The 24899-nt window shown below is 34.3% G+C and overlaps 6 protein-coding genes across 9 annotated transcripts; 5 read left to right on the top strand and 1 right to left on the bottom strand.

Moving 5' to 3' along the window:
* LOC107644989 (laccase-15-like) lies at positions 1639 to 4475 on the top strand. Of its 2 annotated transcripts, none has more exons than XM_016348983.2 (6): positions 1639 to 1807; positions 1979 to 2130; positions 2256 to 2494; positions 2587 to 2712; positions 2802 to 3758; positions 4263 to 4475. In XM_016348983.2, the coding sequence occupies exons 1-6, from the start codon at positions 1700 to 1702 to the stop codon at positions 4391 to 4393; spliced, it is 1713 nt and encodes a 570-aa protein (XP_016204469.1). In that variant the 5' UTR covers positions 1639 to 1699; the 3' UTR covers positions 4394 to 4475. The 2 variants fall into 2 exon arrangements, with proteins under 2 accessions (XP_016204469.1, XP_016204468.1); XM_016348982.2 differs by having other exon boundaries at positions 1640 to 1807; positions 2584 to 2712.
* On the bottom strand, positions 5041 to 6927 carry LOC107644995 (uncharacterized oxidoreductase At4g09670). The gene is made up of 2 exons (XM_016348990.2): positions 6369 to 6927; positions 5041 to 5821 (listed from the first exon to the last, which is right to left on the bottom strand). Exons 1-2 carry the CDS (start codon positions 6831 to 6833, stop codon positions 5201 to 5203), a joined length of 1086 nt encoding a protein of 361 aa, XP_016204476.1. The 5' UTR covers positions 6834 to 6927; the 3' UTR covers positions 5041 to 5200.
* Positions 7015 to 8321, top strand: LOC107644997 (protein COFACTOR ASSEMBLY OF COMPLEX C SUBUNIT B CCB3, chloroplastic; the record flags this gene model as incomplete). The annotated part of the gene is given in 2 exon segments (XM_016348992.2): positions 7015 to 7058; positions 7622 to 8321. Coding segments are annotated over 2 exon segments (572 nt in total), but the record flags the coding sequence as incomplete, so codon positions are not given.
* Positions 9060 to 9761, top strand: LOC107641578 (16.9 kDa class I heat shock protein 1). The gene is made up of 2 exons (XM_021124091.1): positions 9060 to 9219; positions 9484 to 9761. The coding sequence occupies exons 1-2, from the start codon at positions 9060 to 9062 to the stop codon at positions 9759 to 9761; spliced, it is 438 nt and encodes a 145-aa protein (XP_020979750.1).
* LOC107644986 (uncharacterized aarF domain-containing protein kinase At1g71810, chloroplastic) lies at positions 11499 to 18353 on the top strand. 3 transcript variants are annotated; one of them, XM_021103380.1, is made up of 21 exons: positions 11499 to 12168; positions 12508 to 12552; positions 12890 to 12928; positions 13056 to 13226; positions 13368 to 13520; positions 13745 to 13780; positions 13910 to 13953; positions 14429 to 14519; positions 14861 to 14902; positions 14989 to 15097; positions 15238 to 15352; positions 15644 to 15693; positions 15803 to 15881; positions 16015 to 16065; positions 16135 to 16276; positions 16382 to 16426; positions 16544 to 16648; positions 16740 to 16781; positions 16877 to 17044; positions 17751 to 17858; positions 17940 to 18353. In XM_021103380.1, exons 1-21 carry the CDS (start codon positions 11839 to 11841, stop codon positions 18042 to 18044), a joined length of 2070 nt encoding a protein of 689 aa, XP_020959039.1. In that variant the 5' UTR covers positions 11499 to 11838; the 3' UTR covers positions 18045 to 18353. The 3 variants fall into 3 exon arrangements, with proteins under 3 accessions (XP_020959039.1, XP_020959040.1, XP_016204465.1); XM_016348979.2 differs by having other exon boundaries at positions 11501 to 12168; positions 17739 to 17858; XM_021103381.1 differs by lacking the exon at positions 16015 to 16065 and having other exon boundaries at positions 17739 to 17858.
* Positions 20057 to 23405, top strand: LOC107641577 (programmed cell death protein 4). Its single transcript, XM_021103379.1, has 3 exons — positions 20057 to 20440; positions 21353 to 21447; positions 21517 to 23405. Exons 1-3 carry the CDS (start codon positions 20203 to 20205, stop codon positions 23353 to 23355), a joined length of 2172 nt encoding a protein of 723 aa, XP_020959038.1. The 5' UTR covers positions 20057 to 20202; the 3' UTR covers positions 23356 to 23405.

The raw sequence follows: 24899 nt of genomic DNA, 5'->3' as shown, positions 1-24899 counted from the left end.
AATAAATGTTAAATTAAATAAGACAAGTTTTGACTATTTTTTGTTAATTTCTTTTTGTTATCAAATATTTCCGACTAAAGAAATACGAGAGATCTTTTTTGTTATAAACTTATAATATCTTTCTTTGTATATTAAAATATCATAAGCTAAGTTTTAAAATTATGAGATTTAAACCTAAGATCACTGATTAAGATTAAAGTAGCTATCTCTCTACAAAAATCGCACTTGTTATTATTATATACATTGAAGAAACAAATGGTGAATTAATTAATCCACTTATTCATTAAAGAAAGAGGCTACTATATTTTTGAGATAAATTCATTAATAAAGGATCAATCTACATCGTTTATTTTTCTTTTAAATATAAACAAACACCAATGATAACCATGCTAACAAATTCAGAAGTTCTTTCAATTTTGATATTTGATGCCATGCTAACAAATTAAATAATTAAATTAGTCGTTTATATTAATAAAAAAGGGAAAAAAGAACTCAAATGAAATTAGTGCCTTATATTGAAAGGAGCACTCTACTATACAGATTGAAGTGGTACAGAGAGAGTATAAATTTTTTTTATAGTTATTTTTTATTATTTTATTATTATTCAAAATATGGATCCTATCTTAATCAATCTCTCTTTCATCATATTAGGAAAAATCTGTAAACTTACATCTTTACCATATAATTCACTGTATTGAAATGGGGCAAGCGAATGTGGGAACCGTTGACTGCCACTACCTACCACATGAATGTTAGTTCATAATATAAAGAAAAAAAAGTGAATTTGACATTGCAATTTTAGATCAATTTTAATCCAATGCTAAGAGTTCTACTTTTACAATCTTTACTCTAAAAACAACTCTTAGTTATGTCCAAAATTACATTACTCATTGAAAAGAATATATCTTCTAGTGACTATTGCAAATTCACTCACCTATACACCATAGCAAGTATAAAACCAATAATACAGTTGAAGCATTAAAAGGGTAACATTATTCAATATGAGTATGGTAACCATGGCAGTTGAGAGAACAATAACTCAATCCACAAAGAGTGTCCTACTTGTTGCAATGATTCATTGTAAAATTAATGAAATGTCCAACAAAATAGAAAAGAGCAATCCCCATTTTTCTTTCTTTTTTTTTTTAACATAAACAAATTCAATCCATACCCATATACTTCAGATTCAGGAAGTAATTCATAATTTCTTTCAAACACTCTTAATTCCACACGTTTAACGCAGTAGTGTAAAATCCTAGCTAAAGAAAGAAATAGATAACACACTTAATTCCACATGGTGTAAAAGCATTTTGTTAGAATGATTCTTTTCCTCTATTGTAATAGTTAACACACACACTCTTTTCCTCTATTGTAATAGTTAACACACACACTGGTTTGACAAAATGTTAGACAGCTAGAAATTTTGCTAGAATGATGTTTATTGACCTTAAAATAAATTAGTAATACTACTACATTTTAATTCATCTAGTAACCAACGTGATTATGATATATTTCTATTAACACGCATATTCTTCATGTATTGTAGTATTTTGTTGTTAACAGCAAGTAAGGTTACATCTTATTTATTTAAGGTAAAGAAAATTTCAGAAGTAAAGGGTCAATGATTTTCTTCCTATTAAATGTCTTCATGGAATCATGGCAATGACATCTAGCAGGAGTTAAACATTTATTTTCTGTCATGAAAATGTTGTTGCTTGGGAGGAAAACTATCTTCCTACAAATTCTTTGGAGTTTTTTCTTCATTGTTGGTATCAATTCCCAAAGGCCAAGAGAGTACCATTTTGTTGTGAGTTTCACCACATCATAATTCATTGTTACCATTTAATTTGCAAACTTGCCATAATTCCCAAGATTATGCATGAGATTGCATGCTGAGTACCATGGCCTTTGATTTGTAACACTAGAGTTTAGAGCATAGTAAACAACAAAATAATAACTAATTTGATGAATTTTGCAGGTGAGAGAAGCTAAGTACACAAGACTATGCTGCACCAAAACATTGTTGACTGTGAATGGAAGATTTCCAGGGCCAATTATCAAAGCGTACACAGGTGAAACAGTATATGTCAATGTCTATAACAAAGGGGATTTCAACATCACTTTGCACTGGTATTATTGATCTCTTAACTAAGAGTGTTCTCATGTATCATTTAGGAAATGTAGTTCATTAACGATTTATATGTATCAAAAAGAAATAGTTGCATTTAGCACATAATAACCGGTTTCTTGCGCAGGCATGGAGTGAAGCAGCCAAGAAATCCATGGTCAGATGGCCCTGAATACATCACACAATGCCCTATCCAACCAGGAATGAAATTCAGGCAAAAGGTGATTTTTTCTTTTGAACAAGGGACATTATGGTGGCATGCACATAGTGATTGGGCAAGAGCCACTGTCCATGGACCTATCTTTGTGTATCCAAGAACATCCTACCCTTTTCCCAAGCCTTATGCAGAGGTTCCTATTGTATTTGGTATGTAATCCATCCTCTATATAGTTATCCAATTACCTTTCAATGTTTTTCAATTTGTTTGTTTACTTATTTGTGATGTTTGTTTATAGGAGAATGGTGGAAGAGTGAAATCAAGGATGTTTATGAACAATTTGTTATAAGTGGAGGAAGCCCTATTAATTCTGATGCTCTCACTATCAATGGTCAACCTGGTGACTTTTTTCCTTGCTCAAGAGAAGGTATGCATCAAGATTTCATTTCAAGCATGCTCAAATGTTCTTTGATTTTAGAATCTCTAACTGCATCAATTCTTTTTGTTTTTTCACAGAAACATTCAAGTTTAATGTAGATTTTGGCAAGACTTATCTGCTGAGGATTGTGAATGCTGCAATGAATGTAGTTCTCTTTTTCTCTGTTTACAAACACAGTCTCACTGTTGTTGGTGCTGATGCCGCCTACACCGAGCCATTAACAAGAGACTTCATATGCATAGCTCCAGGACAATCACTTGATGTTTTATTGCATGCAAATCAAGAACCTGATCACTACTACATGGCTGCAAGAGCATATTCAAGTTCCTCTATTCTTCCTTTTGATAACACCACAACCACAGCTAGAATCCACTACAATGGATATTACATTCCAACTTCATCACCTCCATTACCTTGTCTTCCTTACTACAATGACACAAATGCAGCTTTTGATTTCTTGGGAAGCCTTAGAGGCAAACCTGAGACATACCCTCATAAAGTCCCAACAATAATCACAACTCGTATCATTAGCACTATTTCTATCAACACATTCCCATGCCCTGAAGGCCAGACATATTCACAAACATGTGAAGGGCCAAATGGAACACGTTTAGCAGCTAGCATGAACAACATATCCTTTGAGTTACCAAACATTTCCATCTTGGATGCATATTATTACTACTTAAATGGTGTCTACAGTAATAATTTCCCTAGTTTTCCTCCTTTGGTATTCAACTTCACTGCAGAGTATTTGCCAATGATACTAGAGATACCAAAGAGAAGAACCATGGCTAGAGTTATAGAGTATGATTCAACAGTGGAAATTGTGTTTCAAGGGACAAACTTGGTTGCTGGGATAGATCATCCTATGCATATACATGGAACTAGCTTCTACATTGTTGGACGTGGACTTGGAAATTTTGATGAATATGAGGATCCAAAGACATACAATCTAATCGACCCTCCTCTTAGGAACACAGTTCTTGTGCCTATAAATGGTTGGGCTACTATAAGGTACAGAGCTGGTAACCCAGGTATGTTTCGTGAAATAACTTGTTTTAGTTTAATGTGAAATAATTTTATTAGTTTCATGATTTTGGATTTTTTGTTAAACAAATAGAATAGATTGATTATTTACTCGTATGCTTATTTAAAAATATCTACATTTTTTTTCTTTTTATTACTATTTGATTGATTGTAATAACTTCAAAAGCTATAATACATGTATTTCGTTAGTAGTGTTAACAAGATAAGTAATAATAGAAAAAAATATAAATATTTTTATAGAAGCATATATCAGTAAATAATCAATTTATTTTTTTAAAAATCCCATCATTTTGCCTTGCTAGGCTTAGTTAGTTTATGTGCTATCTAATAGAAAGAAAAGAGAGTAACAATTAGCAAGTTAGTTCAATTTATGAAACAAAATATGTATATGAAACACAATTCAATTTTAATTGCTCTTATCTATTTTTTTCTACACCTATGTTGAGAACTGAAACTAATTGTTGGTTGAACACTTGTATTGATGAATTTAGGAGTGTGGTTTGTGCATTGCCACTTAGAACGGCACCTGACTTGGGGAATGGAAACTGTGTTCATTGTGAAGAATGGAGAAGGATGCGATGAAAGTTTACTTCCTCCACCTCCAGATCTGCCTCCCTGTTGAAGAATTATTGCCATTTAGGGCTCTTACTTTCTTTTATGCAAAAATAGGGAGCAAAAAAAATATATAATTAACTATATATTAAATATTGTATTATATTTAAATTTTAACTTTAATTTATATTATGTATATGATGAGAGTTATATAAATTTTAAAATTTAATTTTATTTATTGGATTGAATAATTATAGAGGGAGGAGAGTTTCCGAAGAAGCAGATTAAGAGTCAACTTTTTACTACCTGCGGGAAGGAGTAGAGCGAGTTCTATGCGAATTATTATTGTTGGGTGGAACAGGGTCGGAAAGGGTAAAAACCCGTCTCATTGTCACCCCCCGAGTTCTACATGACAAATTATTTATGACCTGTTCTGTAAAGCAACAAGATAATTATGGTGCAGCACACACCAATTCATATATATACCATCATTTTTAACTTTTTGAGTAGATCAAATCGCCAATTCTCTAAATTGAATTATTAGAGCAAGAGCTACAGGATCCGGTCATAAATGAAGGCAAAATGTAATAAGTTGTTACAAGAAAAAAGCATTATTTTCAGTGTAAAACAATATCAAAATTAGTTTTTTCAATCTCTTCACATAGATGCTGAACTCTTAAAACTAGTTGTTGATATAGGAAACTGAGATTCCTAAAATGAAAGAAGTAAACAATGAAAGTTGTGTTCATTCACCATCACCACCATTGAAATACACAAGCAACGAGTTCACAATGTTTTTAAGAACAGATTTTTGCAATGTCTTGAACAGAATGAAGGAAAAAATAAGCGTGACTTAAGCAGCAAGGTACAAGCTCCTTCATTCTTGAATTTGAACAGGCTCAAAGCCCTTTTCAATTGAAGCCTTCACAGCATCTAAGACCAGCTGTGTTTTCCTACTAATTGTTGGCCACTTCGTCTCAGGTTTCGAGTTCTTGAATTTGATTTCGGTCACCAACTGCGAAAACTCTCTTACCATAAGAACCTCCTGAGGGAGATCAGTGTTTACTGTATGCTTGCTTGGCTGAGAAGCCCATTTTGTCACAAGGTCATCAAAACCTGACTCAGAAGCTGCATAAAACGATGCCTCTTTCTCTTCATAAGGGATGATAAAGTCATGAACATGCAGAGTTCCTTTTGTTCCAACGGCAGTTATGTCCATTGCCAAGTTGGCCATGAAGGAGCAATAGAAGGTTGCCACCTTCCCGTCTTCCCAGTGCAGCGATGCGCCACAAGCCATTATCACCCCTGCTTTGTTGAACACAGGATTGCGCGAGGCAATTACAGTTTTCGGTAATTCATAGTTGGCAGCCCACAGGATTGCTCTAACACAATACCAACCTTCATCGCCAAGGGAACCAAGAGCATCAAGATCCGGCTTTGCGCGAATGTCGTTCTCCAGGAAATCAGGATCAGCAGCAAATGTAAAAAAGGTCTGAATCTGAGCAACCCAGAAAGATCCATATATCAACATAGAGCATACATGCAATATAAAACATTAAGATTAAGATTATGTTAAATTAACTGTTGCAAACTTCGGCAGGAAAATGATGAATATACATCCTTAACTAAGACAAAATAAGAAAGCTGAATACAAAGCAAACAAAACTAAGAGTCACATTAGAAAGCAAAAGGATCAAATACACAAACAAAAAGCTAAACATGAGACTTTTCTTCCTTGCTTTGGCTTTTATACTACATATAGAAACTTCTAAAAAGTTCCTAACAAGATAATTTAGATGTAGCCGCATGTTTTATATCAAAATAATTGCTTACTTTGTATCTAGTACAAGCTTTTTTTACACACAACAAATAATCATCATATGTTGACAAACAACTCTCTTGACTATCTCAATCAACACATCAAATATAAAACACATTTATCAAAATTAATCTCGCTTCTACTTCCACTAAAAACTAGCTGTTTATTTCAAATAAATAAAAAAAAAAATTGAGAATATAATGAAACTAGAAGTAACGTATATTACCGATTTGAGCTGGCCAAAACGGTGCGCATCGGAGAGAAAATCCTTCATCTGATTGGTCCTAGGGTGGTGCATCCACATGGTACCATCCATGAGCTGCACCCCACTGGATTCACAGGCCCGAATGATCTCATCGAACTGAGACGCATTCAAGGCCACGGGCTTCTCAAGCAGCACGTGCTTCCCCTTCTGAGCTGCAAACACGGCCCAACGCACGTGCAGGCTCGTCGGCAGAGGAACGTACACGGCGTCCACCTCGGGATCGTCCAGAACCTCCTCGTAGGAGCCGTACACCTTGGCGTCCTCCGGGTAGCCGTTGGCGGCGGCGAAGCGCCGGGCCTTGTCGATGGAGCGGCTGCCGATGGCGTGGAGTGTGGCGTTAGGAGCCAGTTTGATGGCGCGTGACACTTTCCGGGCTATGTCGGCGCATCCTATCACGCCGAATCGGATTACCGGCGTTTCTGACATTGTCTTTGTTTCTCTCAGAAAAGACGAAACGAAACGAAACGTTTCGGATAGCAGTGACTTGTGTCCAGTTTTCACTTCTCACTAGTCACTCCTCACTGGTCAAATTATTCTCCCATTTCTCAAACTCGCTTTCTTTTCATTCCAACTTCTTCTCTTTAATCTCCCTCCCACAATTTTGTAGGGTGGCAACCTTCAATTTCCAAGTCAAGCACTTTCGCTATCCCAGTGAGTTCCCACTTCATTTGCCTCAAAATTTTCTATTTGCCATGCTTTCTGCAGCTGAATTTGACAAAACCCACTTCAAAGTTTGATTTTTGCAATCTTGCAATTCATGTTCATATATAGTATTAGCATTTGCCTAGCGCTTTGGCTGTTAATTTTGCCTTGTGCTTTAAACTAAAGTTCCTGATATGGTAAAGCTGCAAACTTTTTACTGTGTTCTTGTAAAATATACTAGTTATTGGAGCATGAGAAAATGACATTTCAAATTTCTTGTCACTTGTGTTGATTAACTCAGCATGAACTAGCTCTGTTGTTTATACTACTAAATATAGATATGTTGATTGGTAGAAATGATTTATCCTTTGAGTTATCATCTTAAATGTTCTTCTAATTACTAAATGAAGGAAGAATTTAGTTATTTCTTCTTTTTAAGATTGTAAGACATGGATTGTATCCTCTCTTAATCTAACATTTAGATAGATTTTTAGGATGCTGTATGGTATAAAATTGGCTTTTCTAGGAAGCTACAAATTTCTCAGGATGCTTTTGAATTTTATTTGTTGTAGGAAACTTCAAAGTATCCTACTAAACGAAACATCAATGGAAGTACTTCTAGGACCTTGCAATGTTGCTCATGTTTCAAAGAAATATCTGAGGCAGCAGCAGCAGCTACTACTGCACAGAACACACTTGATTCTAAAGCAGTCTTAAACAGTGTCAAACTCAGCATACCTGAGACATCATTACATTATGTTCCCTCAGATTTCATGAAGAGGTTGGTTCTTGCTGACTTGGATCCTGCCACTGCAAAGCTAGCAATTGGGTTTCTAGGCCCTTTTCTCTCAGCATTTGGTTTTCTCTTCATATTGAGGATAGTGATGTCATGGTACCCTAAACTACCTGTGGGGAAGTTCCCTTATGTAATAGCCTATGCTCCCACAGAGCCTCTTCTCATAGCAACAAGGAAACTGATTCCTCCCCTTGCTGGTGTGGATGTTACCCCTGTTGTCTGGTTTGGATTGCTTAGCTTTCTTAATGAGATATTAGTGGGTCCACAAGGATTACTTGTTCTTCTTTCCCAACAAGTCAATTAGGAAACATTTTGACCTTTTTTTTTGTTGAGGAACACAGAGATAAGAGATGATGACATTTTGTCCAATCTTCTAGTTGGATCCATACCAAAGTGCATCTGTGAGACTGTGAATTACTAATATTTTCTTTATATACCATCTATATTGAAGTAGAAAGCAGAGAAGAATTGGTGAAGTTCAATTCAAATAGCTTCACTAATGATAGCAAAATCAAGAACTCAACTTAAGTTTATCTATGTTTTGGGGTAAAATCTTGAAATACTAGACTAGGATAATCTTTAGAAATTCTACTTACTAAATTGTCATTTTGTTTTAACGAACGAAATGCTAATGCTTACTTCATTTCCTCTACTAGCTGTAAGGGATATATATGCAACCGATTTGAGGAGTTGAAAATCATATGCTGCAATGAAACTTCAAGGGAATATCTTCGAGTAAATAGTCAGACAAATTACAATTTTAATAAAATGAATTACAAAATGACAATATGATGTATATATTCTATTTGACAAAATAAATTAAATGTATATAAATATATAAATAAATTGACTATATATTTATTTTAATTTATCCAAGAGAATATATCTTTAAAAAGTCATTTTACCATTTATATCTTTTGAAATCCAGTTGTCAAAATTTTAATCTTTCATAGATCAATATAGTTATTTGACTTATTTCATTTCTATCTGAACTTAACACTTTGGGTGAGAAGATACTAGATGTTAGCAGTAGTCGGTTCTGAACTTCTTATGCATGCACGTGGCACACAACTTCTCTTACGTGCCCATCAGAAAACCATGATCCCGCATGCACATGATGACACACCCCATTTTTTGTATCCCTCTTTGTCCACTATAAATAAATTCCTTAGACAGCATCATTGGTCACATCTCACAACATCAACATATACCGTATGGATTGGATAGGATCATACCGTGGAGGGCAGAGAGGTGGTGATGAGTGGCGTGACCCTTTCTATGCATCCCCATTCACCGGCTTGTGGGACCCTTCTAACAACTACTATGGCGGCGGTGACCAAACTTCTGCTCTTTCCCATGCTCATGTTGACTGGCGTNNNATACAACACATAAGACATAAAATATATGCATGGTAGCTGATGTACATAATATTTTTTATTTTTATATTATAAACTTCAATGCAATCCAACATATTAAATCAATTAAGCATTCATATAGCTATATGAAAGATAAAGAGGGAGCAGCAATAGGATGTGTGATAGGAATAAGTGCAATGGTATCTCGTAGTTGCAACTTAGCGAGGTCTATATTATCAATGATCAACGACTTTTGGGGAAACCGAAATAATAATATGAACAGGGGTGAGGAAAGAGGACCTCAAGGTGCAAGTGGAAGACGGCAACGTACTCCAGATAAGCGGGGAGAGAGTCAAGGAGAGTGAGGACACCAACGATAAGTGGCACCGCGTGGAGTGCCGCCGAGGAAGCTTCACGAGGCGGTTCCGCCTGCCGGAGAATGCCAACTTGGAGAACGTAGATTGCACTCTGCGGGATGGAGTGCTGACTGTGAATGTGCCAAAGAAGGTGGAGAGCGAGTCGCAGCAGAATAAGAATGTGAGGCAGATCCATGTGGCCTAGTTATCCTGCAAATTTGATCGGAGTATATATGTTTTTATTATCAAGATTATAGTTCACATTTCAACTTGTTTTGTGTGGTATTTTATGATATGTATGAATGTTCAGAGTGGCGGTTTTGGTTTATGATTTTGCAGTGTTATTGAGGGTTGAATATAGTTAATTAACATGGAGGGAGATACATAAGATATATCTTCTGAGTTCATGAAATATGTATTAATTAATGTTATAAAAGACTACATATATAAAACTGTCTATATAATATTTAATTAGTTGTATATGATGGAAATAGTTTGTTATTTTGATTTTAGAAACTAGTAAATTTTTTAAAGAAAAATATATGCAACTAAGAGTTTATCAATGAAAAACTAAACAAAATCATATTAATTTATATTAATAATTAATTTTAAATTTTTTAAATTTAATTAAAATCTATAAAAAATTTTATTTTTTTTTTTACATTAACCTATCCACTTCCAACAATCACACACACAAATTTCATCGTTAGGTTTTCTCCGTCTCTCCATTACGATCCACTCCTCTTCTATCACCGATATTTGGTTCGTCGGATTTGTCACCGTCGACAAGAACCGTTTTTTTTATGAATCAGATGTGTTATTGGAGTCCCAAAAATTTATCTTCACTGAAACATGGTTGAACATTTCATGGCTATGTCTTTAAATTTGGGTTTAGTTCAACATCTCTGTAGAAAATGCACTTATAAATATGTATATATTTGGGTTTAGTTCACACATCTTTGTAAGAAATGCACTTATAAATATGTATGTTAAATGTGGTTGTTTGGATGACTCAATTAAGATATTCCTAGAAATGCCAAATAGAGATTCTCTTTCATGGAGTACTTTGATCAGTGTCTATGGTCTTTATAGATGTGGTGACCAAGCATTGTAATTTTTTCATGAAATGCAAGAGAGAGGAGTGAAGTGAAGTGAGACGCAATTATCTTATTCGCCGTATTATCTGCTTGTAATCATGCCGGTTTTGTAACTGAGGCGCAACTGGTATTTAAACAAGCGAGTGCAGATTGTAAAATTTAATAAATTTAATTAACCTTAGAGTGAAATTTTGGACTCATCCAGAAGTATTCAACTAATTTTTTGCTAATACCTTCTTAATTTCCTAGCATTGTTGATCTAAAATTCTAAATAACATTGCCATATATTGTCTGTACTAGTAGCCTATCAAAACACGTCTATTAAAGTAAATGTGTTTAAAATTAATAAAATTAGAATGATTTGAAATAGTAAGTTTATATTTTTCCCATATTTACATAACTTCTGAAGAATATTCAGATGTTATAATTACGAGACAAAATATTAATTTTTATATTCCAATGCGGAAATTAATTAACTGGTGTGCAATTTCAGAATTAAAGTTTCTATTAGAAAGACAAAAAGAAAAATGCTTGTAAAATTGTAAACCGTTACAATTTTGCACAAATATGAAACTAAAACAATATTATGAATAGAGAAAGTACGAGGAGTTAATAGAATATTTATATAATGTGCACAATAGAAGTTTAGAGTATTAGAGATATAATTATTAGTGTTATTTTTTTCTATCAGTTGAAACTTTTGGGATGAGTGGTATGTATTAGAGCGCTAGATCCAAAAGGTCAAGAGTTAGAATGTTGATGAATTCCAAAATTAATTTAGGAAGATGTTTATTATGGCTAGACTGAATGAATATTATTCTCTTAATAGTTGTTGGTGGTGATTTCATAAACATGTGTGGATAAATGAGGAAAAAGAAATGAGGATGGGAAAACACAAGGACCACAGATAACATCTTCAAACTTCAAAATTTGATTGATTTCGTGACAACAAAATTTCCGTCGCAAAAGACGGAGCCACACTCTTTAGTCTTTAGCAGCAATCACCAACGCAAAACGTGAAGAACTCAGAGAACTGTGAGAGCTGAAATTGAAACACTGAAGAATGAACATGCATCCTAACTTCCAAAACTAACTCCTAACAAACTCTCTTATAACTATGCCTTCAATTTGCAACTGAATTTCTAAGCTCAGTACTCAAGAATCTTCTGAAACGCTTCAACCAAAATGCTTTCTCTCTCTACCTTCCCTTCTGTTTCTTACTCCTCTCTCCCTCTTCGGCCGCGTGTCGCCGTTTCTTCCCGCCGATGCTCAGTCAGATGCGCCGCCGCCGCCGATGGGGACTCGTTCACGGCGAAGTCAGGCTACCTGTTCGAGCTGAGCGCCACGGAAGCTGACTCGCTGGCGGATTACAGCATCTCGAAGATCGCCGCCATTTACTACCGGAAGCCTCTGGTGGTGGCTCGGCGCCTGGTTCAGACCGGAATCTCTTTCGGAAAGTGGTTCGCTCTTCGCTACGTTGACACTCTCATGGACCGTTCCGATGATATGTTTCAGGTTTCCCGCAGCTTGTGCAATTTTTCTTTTTTCAACTTTGAATTTTTAAATTATTGTTTTTAAGGTGAATTAATTGTTGCAGGAAATGGTTTCTGGTTCTTTCCATTGAGAAGTTCTGTTTTTGAATATAGAATGTTGATTATTTTGAAGGAGATTGTTTCTTCTATTCGAACGTTTTAGCTAGAAAGTTGAGAATTTTGACTTGTTTAAAGCGAAGAAGTTTTTGACATCTATTAAGGAGAGGAAGTGATACCTGAGAGTTGTCGTTTGCAATATAAGAATCAAAACTTTTCTTTTTCCAATTTTAAATTTTGATTGTTTTGTTATTTGGTTTTGCAGGTTAGAGCTTCAGAGCTTAGGAAGATATTGGTAGAACTTGGACCGGTATGTCATGTTCGTCTGTTATTTATGTTCCAACTTGGTGTTTCTGTGACTTGGAAAATGAAGGGTGGTTATTTATGGTCAAATTACTGTGTGACTGAGGAAAGAAAAAGAGTGAATTGGTCAATTTTGCTACTCCATTTTGTTTGGTTTCATTCTTTGGGATGTGAATGATGGTTGATTAATATGTTTGATCTGTCCCCTTCGAAATTTCCTAAATATTAGATCTAGACTGGAAAGCTTTCTGATCTAAATGTCAATGAAAATATCTTGTTTGTTGTTGTTTTCCGATCAACATGTCAACTGGTTCGTTTTGTGAATTTCGGTTTTGTAATTTCAGGCATATATCAAAATTGCCCAGGCTATATCATCTCGAGCTGTAAGTGTTGTAGTTTCCTTACTTGATCATTGTTCTGTGGCTCTCCATTAAGGTTTGGTCACTTCAGTTTACAGTGATTGATGTAGATAAGAATTGAGATGTAATTTTGAAGAATTCATCCTTGTAGGATTTGATACCACCATCTTATCTGGATGAACTCTCACTCCTGCAAGATCGAATAAGTCCATTTTCTACTGAAGTTGCTTTCAATATGATAGAACAAGAACTGGGATCATCTTTGGTTGAACTTTTCTCAGAGATTTCACCTGAGCCTGTAGCTGCTGCATCCCTTGGGCAGGTTCATTTTTTTATTCATTTTGGTGTGTTTGTCTTTGTGATGATGATTGTAGAATTTTTTAGAGTACTTTCGTTCCATGTGTAGTTTTTACAATTTAGATTTTACAACATCAAGTATGGAACTTCTGTCTCTGAAATGTAGGTGTATCAAGCTAGGCTTCGCAAAACAGGACAGGTTGTCGCTGTCAAAGTGCAAAGACCGGGAGTTCAAGCAGCAATTTCCCTTGATATATTAATCTTGCGTTTTATGGCAGGAGTGATTAAGAGAGCTGGCAAATTTAATACTGATCTTCAGGTGATTCTGTAGTTTGTGCAAAGATTAGACTAAGTTCAGGTGATTCTGTAGTATGTTCAAACTGGAAAGATTAAACTAAGCTAGCTATGAATTTAAATGACATCATGTATCATACCTAAATGGTTATCTTTGCCACTTAGGAAATGTTTATATCCGTGTTATATTTTTTGCTCCATATTATGTTGATCGTCAATTTATTGAACATGACCTTGTAAAATCTGCAGGGAGTTGTTGATGAGTGGGCCTCAAGTCTTTTCCGGGTAAGCATTGGTTTCCTCATGTATCTGCAGGCAGTTGTTGATTAAAACTGACCACCAGATTTCCACCTTTTTATTTTATATTTATATTTGAAATTCAAATTGAATACAGGTAAATCACCTTGAATGCAGGAGATGGACTACAATAATGAAGCAAGCAATGGAATCAAGTTCAGGCAAGTGCATGTTATCAAGTTTTTTAGTATGTGATTCATTCTGACTCCAAGATCAAGGTTGTATGGTGTGAAGACGAGTGAATATGGTTTGATTAGGTAGTAGTTTATCTAAAAAAACTCAGTTCCCTGAGAGTGGCAGGCATCTTTTTCCCCTTGGAACTGGTTTGGCAATTGACAGAAACTGCTTTAATTTTTTTAATATTATGAGAAACTTTTCGCAGTCAAAGTTAAATATTTTTTTCCTTTCAATTCACTTTGAGCAGGAATAGACTGAATACATTGTAGAAATAGAAATATGCAATAAAATTGCTTGCGCTTGGTCGACAGAATTACAGAAATATATGACTTAAACATTCTTTTGTTAGAATCCCTTCTTATGGATGCAGCTTAATGTTTTTCTTGTGCTTTCATTTAGCAATAATTTATGCAGTATTAATGCTTTAATTGTTAGTTGTTATTTGTTATTTATGAGCAGGCAGTTATATGGCTCTATACCTGATGTGGTGATTCCTTTGATGTATATGGACTATACAACGCGCAAAGTTCTCGTGATGGAATGGGTTGAGGTATTTTACTATTTGCTGTTTGCTCACCACATTTTAGCACACAGAAATTTCAATCCCTGCATGGAGTAGAATTCCTCAAATAAATTTATTATATATCCTAATAGAAGAGTTCCAATTTTAGAACATCCTCCTTTGTAGTGGTTTGAATTGGAATGCTAGAACCTCCTTAGATAAATGGATTTATATGCCAGCACGAATAGCATTCCAAATTGTTTCATGCTTCTTTAAGCTCTAGTTCCTGAAAGAAAGTATACAAAGGGATTTATCTTTTTGGATTCTCTCGTTCATGCCTGCTGGAAAAATCTAGTCTGCTGATGGGTTATCTTTCTATGGGTTTGTAGGGGAACAAGTTGTCAGAAGTGAAGGATCTCTACCTTATTGAGGTCATACAATGTCACTTGTTGCAAACAAGTTGTTCTAGATTTCAATCTGCACAGCTTTTTAATATTATTTCCCTGATGCTGATTAGGTAGGAGTATACTGCTCATTCAATCAACTTCTTGAGTGTGGATTCTATCATGCAGATCCACACCCTGGAAATCTTCTTCGAACGTATGATGGAAAATTAGCATATTTAGGTAATTGAACATTCAAATTTGATATTTTGATTATATGTCTTACTCTTTTGCTTGTATTCTTTGGCTTCTTGGTTTGTTATTATAAACTTAAATATGATATTTTGTTTATTTGTTTTCTGTTTTTCTTTCTTTTGCTCCAGATTTTGGTATGACAGGTGAGTTTAAACAAGAATTGCGTGATGGATTCATCCAAGCTTGTCTCCATCTTGTAAATCGCGATTTTGATGCATTGTCCAAGGACTTCGTCACTCTTGGGTATTTGTTTTCCTCTACATTACACTTTCAGTTTTCAAAAAGTATTATCAGTATAGGATTGGCCCATGTGAAATATATAATGAAGGATCTTGAGCCTTATAAGCCTTGTAGCTTAAGTCCTCAGTATAGTTGTCCCTAATAAGGTTCTAATCATGAAGCTTGAACTTTAGTGGACCTATGCATGGTCCATGCCTAAGCCCAAAGAATTGAGTGAGGGATGCTTAGGTATATGATAAAGTATCTTTTGAGTCAGGGATAGGTACTTGACAGCATACTTGTAAATTTTGTCAGGCTTCTTCCACCGACTGCAGACAAAGAAGCTGTTACAAAGGCTTTGACAGGTTTTTACTTTAATAAGTGATTTAAAAAATACTTGTGACTTGTGCAGGTTTTAAAAAATACTTGTTAAGGGAGGTTACTAATTCTGTTGTCTGAATTATTTGTATGCAGGTGTCTTCCAAAATGCTGTTGCCCAAGGAGTTCGCAATATCAGCTTTGGAGACCTTTTAGGAAACTTAGGAACCACCATGTAAGTTGTCCACTATTATGTAACATTATTTTCTCTCTGTTATTTTTGTCATCTTGGTGGTAGTTGCCTACTTGTTTTGTTTTCCTTTGGCATGCTACTTATCTTCTTATTCCTGTTCTCTAAAAAATTTCAGGTATAAATTCAAATTTAGAATACCTTCATACTTCTCTCTTGTCATTCGAAGGTAGTAACATCACAAAATGGCTTAAAACAAATGGTTGTGTCAAACTCTGAACAATATCTTGTCTTTTAGCCTTGCTGTGCTGGAAGGAATTGCAATTGGATTTAACCCGGATTACAAAGTTTTGGGTAGTACTTACCCTTGGATCGCTCGAAAAGTACTTACTGACAGCTCTCCCCAGCTTAAGGCTTCTTTGGAGACTCTTCTGTATAAGGTAAAGACAAGATTGGATTCTTTTTGTTTCATTTCTTTATTCAATTATATTGTAATATTTTCTAAAGCTCTTAACTTAGCCCTTGGTTCCTTACCTCTTTTCCAGGATGGTGTTTTCAGAGTAGACCGTTTAGAGTCTTTGTTGACAGAGGTGAAATCTTTCTTTCTCGTTTTCTTCTTCTTTTTTCACCATTCCAATTTTCTCCCTAGTAAGATCCCTTTTATGCTGAATTTGTTTTAAAATTCTAACCTAAGATGGTTCTTTCAGTCTCTTCGTGCCAAAACAGAAAAGTCCTTAGTTAAACAACAACCTGGAGGCACTGATTCCAGAATGGCAATGAAGGAAATACTTTCTTTTACTTTAACAGAAAAGGTATTAACAGCCAGTTCCAATTTCATTCTACATTGTAACTACCCTCCAACTTTTTCCTCACTGATGTTGGATTTGTAATGAACCTTTGCAGGGTGAATATGTGAGAGAAATAATTGTTCAAGAGTTTGCTAAAGTATGTTTATTATTAGTTGTTCATTAAAATCATAATAGAAATGTGAAACATGAAAAATGAAAACTTTAATATTAATTGAATAAAATTAAATGCAGGGTTTTGATGCACTTGGACTAGCAACCTTGGAAGCAGCTGCTTCAAGGGTTCCTTTCAGCGGATTCCTTTTTTCCTCTTTAATGACCGAAGAAGATGTGAACAACCTCAGAACCTTCCAACGCCTTCTACTCTTGTTGTCAGGGACCAGAAGAAAAGAAGATAACAAAGTAAGATTTCAGTTATCCTTAATTGTAGATAGACCAACTACTGCACAATTCTAGATGATGATGGATTCATGGATATGATGATCTTAGGAACAAATTTCTCTCTCTAAAAACTTTCTTTACATGCCATTGTTGGGATGGTGATACTTGCTTCAAATGTTCGAGATATAAAGAGTTAAAGTATTATTTAGTAGTTATTACTTTATATTTTTAAGTATTAGAATGTCATTTAATGTCATGTATTTTGATTTTGTTTATTTAGTTAGTAGATTGGACTTTATGTTAGGATTTTCTTTATTTTAACTTAATAAGAGGTTATAAATATTTCGTAAACTATTGTAGCTGTCACATAGAGAGTTTAGAGAATTGCTAAACTATGGTATGGACAAGTGAGGTTGAGTGAGTCCCTCTTGTTGTATCGGGGAATTGGATAGAAGGTTGAGTGATTCCCTTCCATTCAATTTCCAAACTATGATATAAAGAAGTTAGGTTGAGGAGTCGCTTTCTTGTTGTATTAAGACATTGGATAAAAAATAGAGTGATTTTCTTTATATTCAATTACAATCTATCCCTTTTGTTTTACATTTCAATTTCAATTTATCTTTTTTTATTCAATTTCAATCCTTATCTTCATGTTTATAGTTTGTTTTGTATCAATTGGAAATTAGTAGTCCTTTCTATGTCAAATGACATGCAGGGAATCATACAGGTTAGCCAGTACCAGAACCAGACACTTCACATGGAGAACCTATCATTAGTTCCAACTCAACTTGAATCTGTTCAAGAGATTCTTCCTGTTCTATCTATCATTTTTGAGGTAAATCTATCGTTTGCATTTTCTTGAATACAGCATTGTAGCTATTTCCTCAATTCTTCTATGTTTGTAAAATGTTAACAGCTACCACCAGAATCCCAGCAGCAGTTACTTCAGTTGCCAGCTAATATGGTGAGACAGTTAATATCTCGCGCCACTGCAAGAACAATAAGGAGGATTTTCTTGTGAACTCCTGGTGGTATACACGTGTCAGACACACAGAGCACATGAAGTCTGTTTGCTCTAATCAACTCGCTATCACCAGATAACATTGAAACATAAGTAGGATCCATATGACAGGGCGTTGAATTTGTACATAAGCATAAGAATAAGCAGCATAGCTTATGCACATTGCTGATTCAGCAAGAGATTTTGAGCCTTACAATTCATGTTCAGAAGAACTTGTTTTGGATACTATCTGAAAAAATGAAAGTATTCATACTTTCATACTAAAATATCTTCCATGGTATCAACTCTGGCCATGTTCGATTTCTCTTTTGGGATTGTTCTTCTCTATATACATGCATGCATGCAAAACATATTATTATTATATGGAAGCTGTAGGGTTTGTTTGCGTGAACTTCTAAGAAAAGATTTTTTTTCGAGTTATTTTTTTTTAAAAAGATCTTATGAAAAAGTAAGTAATTTTATGTTTGGATATCTTATACCAAAAAAAATTTATTTATCAATTATATTTGGATATAATAATATAAAAGTATTTTTTTTTAAATATTTTTTTAAAGAAAAAAGATTTTTTTAAAAAAGATATAAAAAAAAAATTATGAAAATAATGACACTCAAATAAGCACGTATTATAATTCATTGTATCTGGAATTCGAATATGAAAATGAAGAACAACAAAAATGTTGACTCAATTCTTGTTCAAAGCAAGACCATCCAATATCTTATTGGCGTGTGAGAAGAGTTTTAAATACTGTTACTTAAATTATTTTTTTTATTAATAATAGGTTTATCACCATGTTACTTAGATTATTATTTTTTTTAAGAGAGAGAAAAATAAGTTCTTTTCATTGTTGAAGAGAATAAAAAATCTCCTTAAAAAATATTTATTGAATTATTACACTTTATATATTATGTACTCTTTATGTACTCTCACTAGAAAATAATTACAATGGTAAGTTTATTATTAATAAAAAAAATAATCTAGATAACAAATACTATGACGAAATTTAAAATGTAATTTCTACATTCCAAGCAATAAAATTTGAGCTTGAAATAAATGAATGTTAAAACTAAAAATTAATTAGGCAGGGATGTTTATGATTAGGCATTAATCTTAATTATATTTGGCTCAAGTTTTGACATTTTGGATTTAACAGAACTTGCTCAATTTTGGCGAAGTATATATATCTCTTAAATTTTGTTGAAATTACACAATAAAAATTTAGCATTCAGTTGCTTGGTCTTGGGAGGCAAGTTCCTCTGCCATTTTTTTAGGCAAAGAATGTGAAGTTGTAACATCCAACACTGTTTTTAAGGTCCACATTGATTTCCGACCACACACACAAATTAAACGCCTTAAACTTTGGATATTACCTTTGAACACTGTCTTTTCTCTTTCCATCACTAACTCCTTCCAAAAAAAGCAGCTGTTACTAATTCAACTTCAATCTTAAAACAAAACAACAAAGAAATATTGAAGGCCTAATAATCTTAATCCCTTCGTTCACTGCATGATCACGCTTCTCCCTAAAGCTTCATCTCTGCCAAGCAATACACTTGAAAGGTAACTAATCTTGTATGTTGCTTATATAGTTACATGAAAAGTAATACGTTTCTATATAGAAAGAGGTATGGCGTATGGAGTACGCCATATATAAAATATTTTACGTAAAAAGTATGATTATGGCGATTTCGGCATGCAGATAAATTGTGCATTAGTACGTAAATTGGTACATTGGTGAATTCATATAACTATGGTTGTATAATATGCTAAGAATAACAATCAAAATCAAATAATAAAATGAATGCAAACCGTTCAATATGTGAAGTTTGTAACGGAAACGTGCATTTCACTAATGCATGTAACATTTTATGTTTTTTGGTGACTTGTAACATTTTATGTTGATCACGTTAAATGGTATAATTATATTGCTTCAGTTCTGATTTTCGGTTCACTTTTTATATACTATGTGCATTTCACTTTTAATAATATTGAGCATTCAGATTAATTGAATCATTTGTGAACATTCATATTTATATAGAAAATTTTGGAATAACTTTTGTAGGATAAAAGAGAATTTGGATCATAGTCTATGGAAGAATTCAGAAAAAATAACATGGACCTAAGAAATTGAGTAGAGCCTTGATTGAGTTAACGAGCATAATGGATCGTGAGAATCATGGATCTACATCAGAAAATGCAGATTCAATATCCATTGCTCCATTAAGAATTTCACCGAAGTCACCAAGATCAACTTCTAAGTCACCAAAATCTCCAAAGTCTCCAAAGTCTCCAAGGTCTCCTAATTCTCCAAGGTCTCCAAGGGTGCAAATCAAGTCCAGCCTAAGTCCAAAGAACAATAGGCAATCACATTCTCCAAGAGATGGACGTCCCAAGAAAGGTAACAATCCTTACCAATTGCTACCTAAACTATTTTTTTATTAATAATAAGTTTACCATTGTAATTATTTTTCAGTGAGAGTACATAAAGAGTACATAGCATATAAAGTGTAATAACTCAACAAATATTTTTTGAGGAGATTTTTTATTCTCTTCAACAATGAGAATAATTTTTTTTGGATCATTGAGATCAAGAGTGCCATTGTCATCTGTATCAAGCAATCCACCTCAAGTATCTTTTCCTCCACCACCACCTGCACAATTTTATCATGACCTTAATTTTATCATTTCCAAGTTTTCTGAGTTCATGTATTGTTGCAATGAGTTCATCTATTATTGCAACAACATCATCAGTTGCAAAGTATTCTTCCACAATTATTGTGGCTTTTTTCTTGTAATCCACCAAATCTGGTGGTGTTGTTGACTTTTTCTTTTCATTTGAACGCTCATATTCCTACAAAACCCGAAAAATAAGTTTTTGTCATCGAAGAGAATAAAAAATTCTCTTAAAAAATATTTGTTGAGTTATTACATCTTATATATTATGTACTCTTTATGTACTCTCACTAAAAAATAATTACAATAATAAGCCTATTATTAATAAAAAAATAATTTAAGTAACACCAATTATAACCTTAAGATTCTCACTTTTCGCTTGATAACTGCCTCAAGACAAAAATATAGTATATACAAATTTGTTTGAAAAACAAATATATAAAAATCGACATATCTCTAAGACAATTTTTCCATTTTCTATCTACCTAAAATCTTGAGAAAGGATCTACCTCTTGAGACCCTAACTAAATACTATAGAAAAAAAAATCAAAATATCATTTCTTGTATATTATTGTAACTAACATATAAAAGTCTTAAGTTGTTCATATAGTTAACCCTTTTAGATAAAATTGTGCAGGTGGTGCTGGAGGAAAAGGTACTTGGGGTGGATTGCTTGATACAGATGACAATGGCACTCTTGATCCCAATGATCCAAACTATGACAGCACTGAGGTAAAGAGTTCATAACATCATCTTATACTATAAGGACAAAATCTTTGAAAGTACACATGGGTTTTGTAGGAATATGAGCGTTCAAATGAAAAGAAAAAGTCAACAACACCACCAGATTTGGTGGATTACAAGAAAAAAGCAACAGTAATTGTGGAAGAATACTTTGCAACTGATGATGTTGTTGCAACAATAGATGAACTCAGAGAACTTGGAAAGCCACAGTATGGCTACTATTTTGTCAAGAAGCTTGTGTCTATGTCAATGGATAGACATGACAAGGAAAAAGAAATGGCAGCTATTCTGTTATCTGCACTCTATGCTGACACATTTCACCCTTCCCAAGTTTACAAAGGCTTCAGCAAATTAGTCGAATCGGCCGATGATTTGATCGTTGATATACCGGACACAGTGGATGTTCTAGCACTTTTTTTAGCCAGAGCAGTTGTTGATGACATTCTCCCCCCTGCATTCTTGAAGAAACAGATGGACTACTTGCCAAAAGATTCGAAAGGGGTCGAGGTCTTGAAGAAAGCGGAGAAGAGCTACCTTGCAGCTCCTCTCCACGCAGAAATAATCGAGCGAAGATGGGGAGGCAGCAAGAATATGACAGTTGATGATGTCAAGTCAAGGATAAACAATTTCTTGAAGGAGTATGTAGTGAGTGGTGACAAGAAAGAAGCCTTCAGATGCATCAAAGATTTGAAAGTTCCATTCTTCCATCATGAAATTGTTAAGAGAGCTCTTATAATGGCTATGGAGAGGCGCCAAGCCGAAGCGCCACTACTAGACCTTCTAAAAGAGGCTGCTGAAGAAGGTTTCATAAACTCTAGCCAAATCTCCAAAGGCTTCAGTAGGCTGATAGATACAGTTGATGATTTATCCCTTGACATACCGAATGCTCGCGAAATTCTGCAGCAATTAATATCTAAAGCAGCATCTGAGGGTTGGTTGTGTGTGTCATCATTGAAATCACTCTCAGTGGAGCCAGAGAGGAACTCAATTACAGATAGTGCTGCTGCTAGAAGCTTCAAGATTAAGTCTCAGAGTATTATTCAGGAGTACTTTTTATCCGGTGACATATTAGAGGTGAATAGTTGCATAGAGCAAGAGAACAAAAACAACAGTGCTGAATTGAATGCAATCTTTGTTAAGAAACTGATAACTCTGGCTATGGACAGAAAGAATAGGGAGAAAGAAATGGCTTCTGTGCTGCTTTCTTCGCTTTGTTTCCCGGCCGATGATGTGGTGAATGGTTTTGTAATGCTGATTGAATCAGCAGATGACACTGCTCTGGACAATCCTGTTGTTGTTGAGGATCTTGCAATGTTTCTAGCAAGAGCAGTTGTGGATGAAGTCCTGGCTCCACAGAATCTTGAGGAGATTGGATCTCAGTGTTTGTCTCCGGATTCCATTGGAAGCAAAGTGCTAAGAATGGCAAAGTCTTCTCTGAAGGCAACTCTCTCAGGGGAGAGAATCTTGAGGTGTTGGGGTGGAGGAGGAAGCAGCAGGACCGGTTGGGCCGTGGAAGATGTTAAGGACAAGATAGGGAAGCTTCTAGAAGAGTATGAATCCGGCGGCGATATAAGAGAAGCTTGTCGCTGTATAAAAGAATTAGGAATGCCATTCTTCCACCATGAAGTTGTTAAGAAATCTTTGGTGACAATCATGGAGAAGAAGAATGAGAGGTTATGGGGACTACTCAAAGAATGCTTTGAATCAGGACTAATAACATTCAACCAAATGATGAAGGGGTTTGGAAGAGTTGCAGAATCTCTTGATGATTTGGCTTTGGATGTTCCTGATGCTAGAACTCAGTTTGCAAAATATGTTGAGAGAGCAAAGAATAAAGGGTGGTTGGACAATTCATTTTGTTTTGGCAAACAAGAACATGAGAATGGCACTTGTTAATTGTTTGTGTGAGACGAATATCTGAGATTACTAGTTTCAGTTTGTGTTTGTATTTTTTTCCACACACTTATATATATAAATATATGTTTTCTTCTCTAATGAATTAGCCTATATCGGAAACTACTTATGCTGCACTTCTTTTCAATACTCTCCTGCAATCATTTTTTAAAATTAGTTTTACACATACATTCAATAACAATGAAAACTCAAGTACAATTAATTCATGTGAAGTTAATAGTTAAAAGTTGTTGTCCCTTAGACGATAATTTAATCAAATTTATTAAATTTAACGATTTTCATCTATCAATTTCACATAAAGTTAATTGCACCTAAGTTTCCATCTAAAGCAAGATGTAAGTTGAAAAGAGACATAATGATAAATATCAGCACAAAAAAATTAACCCTGTGAGATTGAAACAAACCAAAAGTTCATTCAAATCATGCCCATTAATACCATTCTTTTGCTCCTTTTTATGCTGATGTAGTCGACTATGCTTTTGTAATTGATAATGATAATGCTATGTTGCTTAGGTATGACTTCCTTTTCTTTTCCTCCTCTAAGAAAGAAACTTATGAAATCTCTAGAATGTACTTGCACTATTATTCTTTAATTAAAGTATGGTAAGAAAAATTTAACCATCGGGATTAACAAACATTATGTACAAGCTACATGAAGAGCTACCTTTTTTGTATTATGAAAGTAATTGTTCATTTGGAAACAGTTATATAATTAAATTATTCTACAAATAAATAAAAAGAAGAAACTAACTATACATCAAAAGTAGACTTTCCATGCTATTAAAAAAAAACAATAATGTTTCGGTACTGCTTAGAGTTTTATCAATACTCCGTAGAAAATTTGACAAGACAAAACTTACAATGAGACAACATTAATAATTCCTAAGACTATTTAGAAAGGTGTTGTCCCTCCAAGAGTTGAGTTATTTGCCTGGTTTGTTTTGATAGGCAGGGTGAATACGAAAAAAAGACTGGATCGTCTTGAAATTGTCAATCAGGATAATACTGTTTGTGTATTATGTAATAATGATATTGAATCTATCCACCACTTGTTTCTAAGCTGTGAATTTAGCTGGCAGGTATGGTGCGCTTGATTATCTGAACTTGGCCGACATTGGTCCTTTCTTGGTACTTTAAAGGATCATTTTTTAAGCTAGACAGGTACAACAATTAGGAAGGAGGAGCATGAGAAGTGGTTCATTAGTTTCTTTGCTGTAGTTTGGAACATCTGGTTAGAAAGAAACAGAAGGGTGTTTCAGAATAAAAGAAACAATGCAGAAGAGATCGTCAATGTCTATTCTTCATTATAAGGAGTGAAAGTGTGGGGATCCCTTTTGTTGTTGATGGCAATGCCGGAGATAATATTGGAATATTTTGATCTAAGATATGTTTATGTTATTCTAATAGGTGTTGTCTTATCTGTTTTTTTTTTTATTTTTTTACTCCACTTTTGTGTTGAACTCCTTTGTTTCAAAGAAAAAAAACATTAATAATTTCTGTGTCTACAAATTGACAAAGCTGATCAA

Source organism: Arachis ipaensis, chromosome B05 (genome assembly GCF_000816755.2).
Source record: "Arachis ipaensis cultivar K30076 chromosome B05, Araip1.1, whole genome shotgun sequence".
Lineage (NCBI taxonomy): Eukaryota > Viridiplantae > Streptophyta > Magnoliopsida > Fabales > Fabaceae > Arachis > Arachis ipaensis.
The sequence above is the reverse complement of the archived record's forward strand: the minus strand, read 5'-3'. Positions and strand labels throughout refer to the sequence as shown.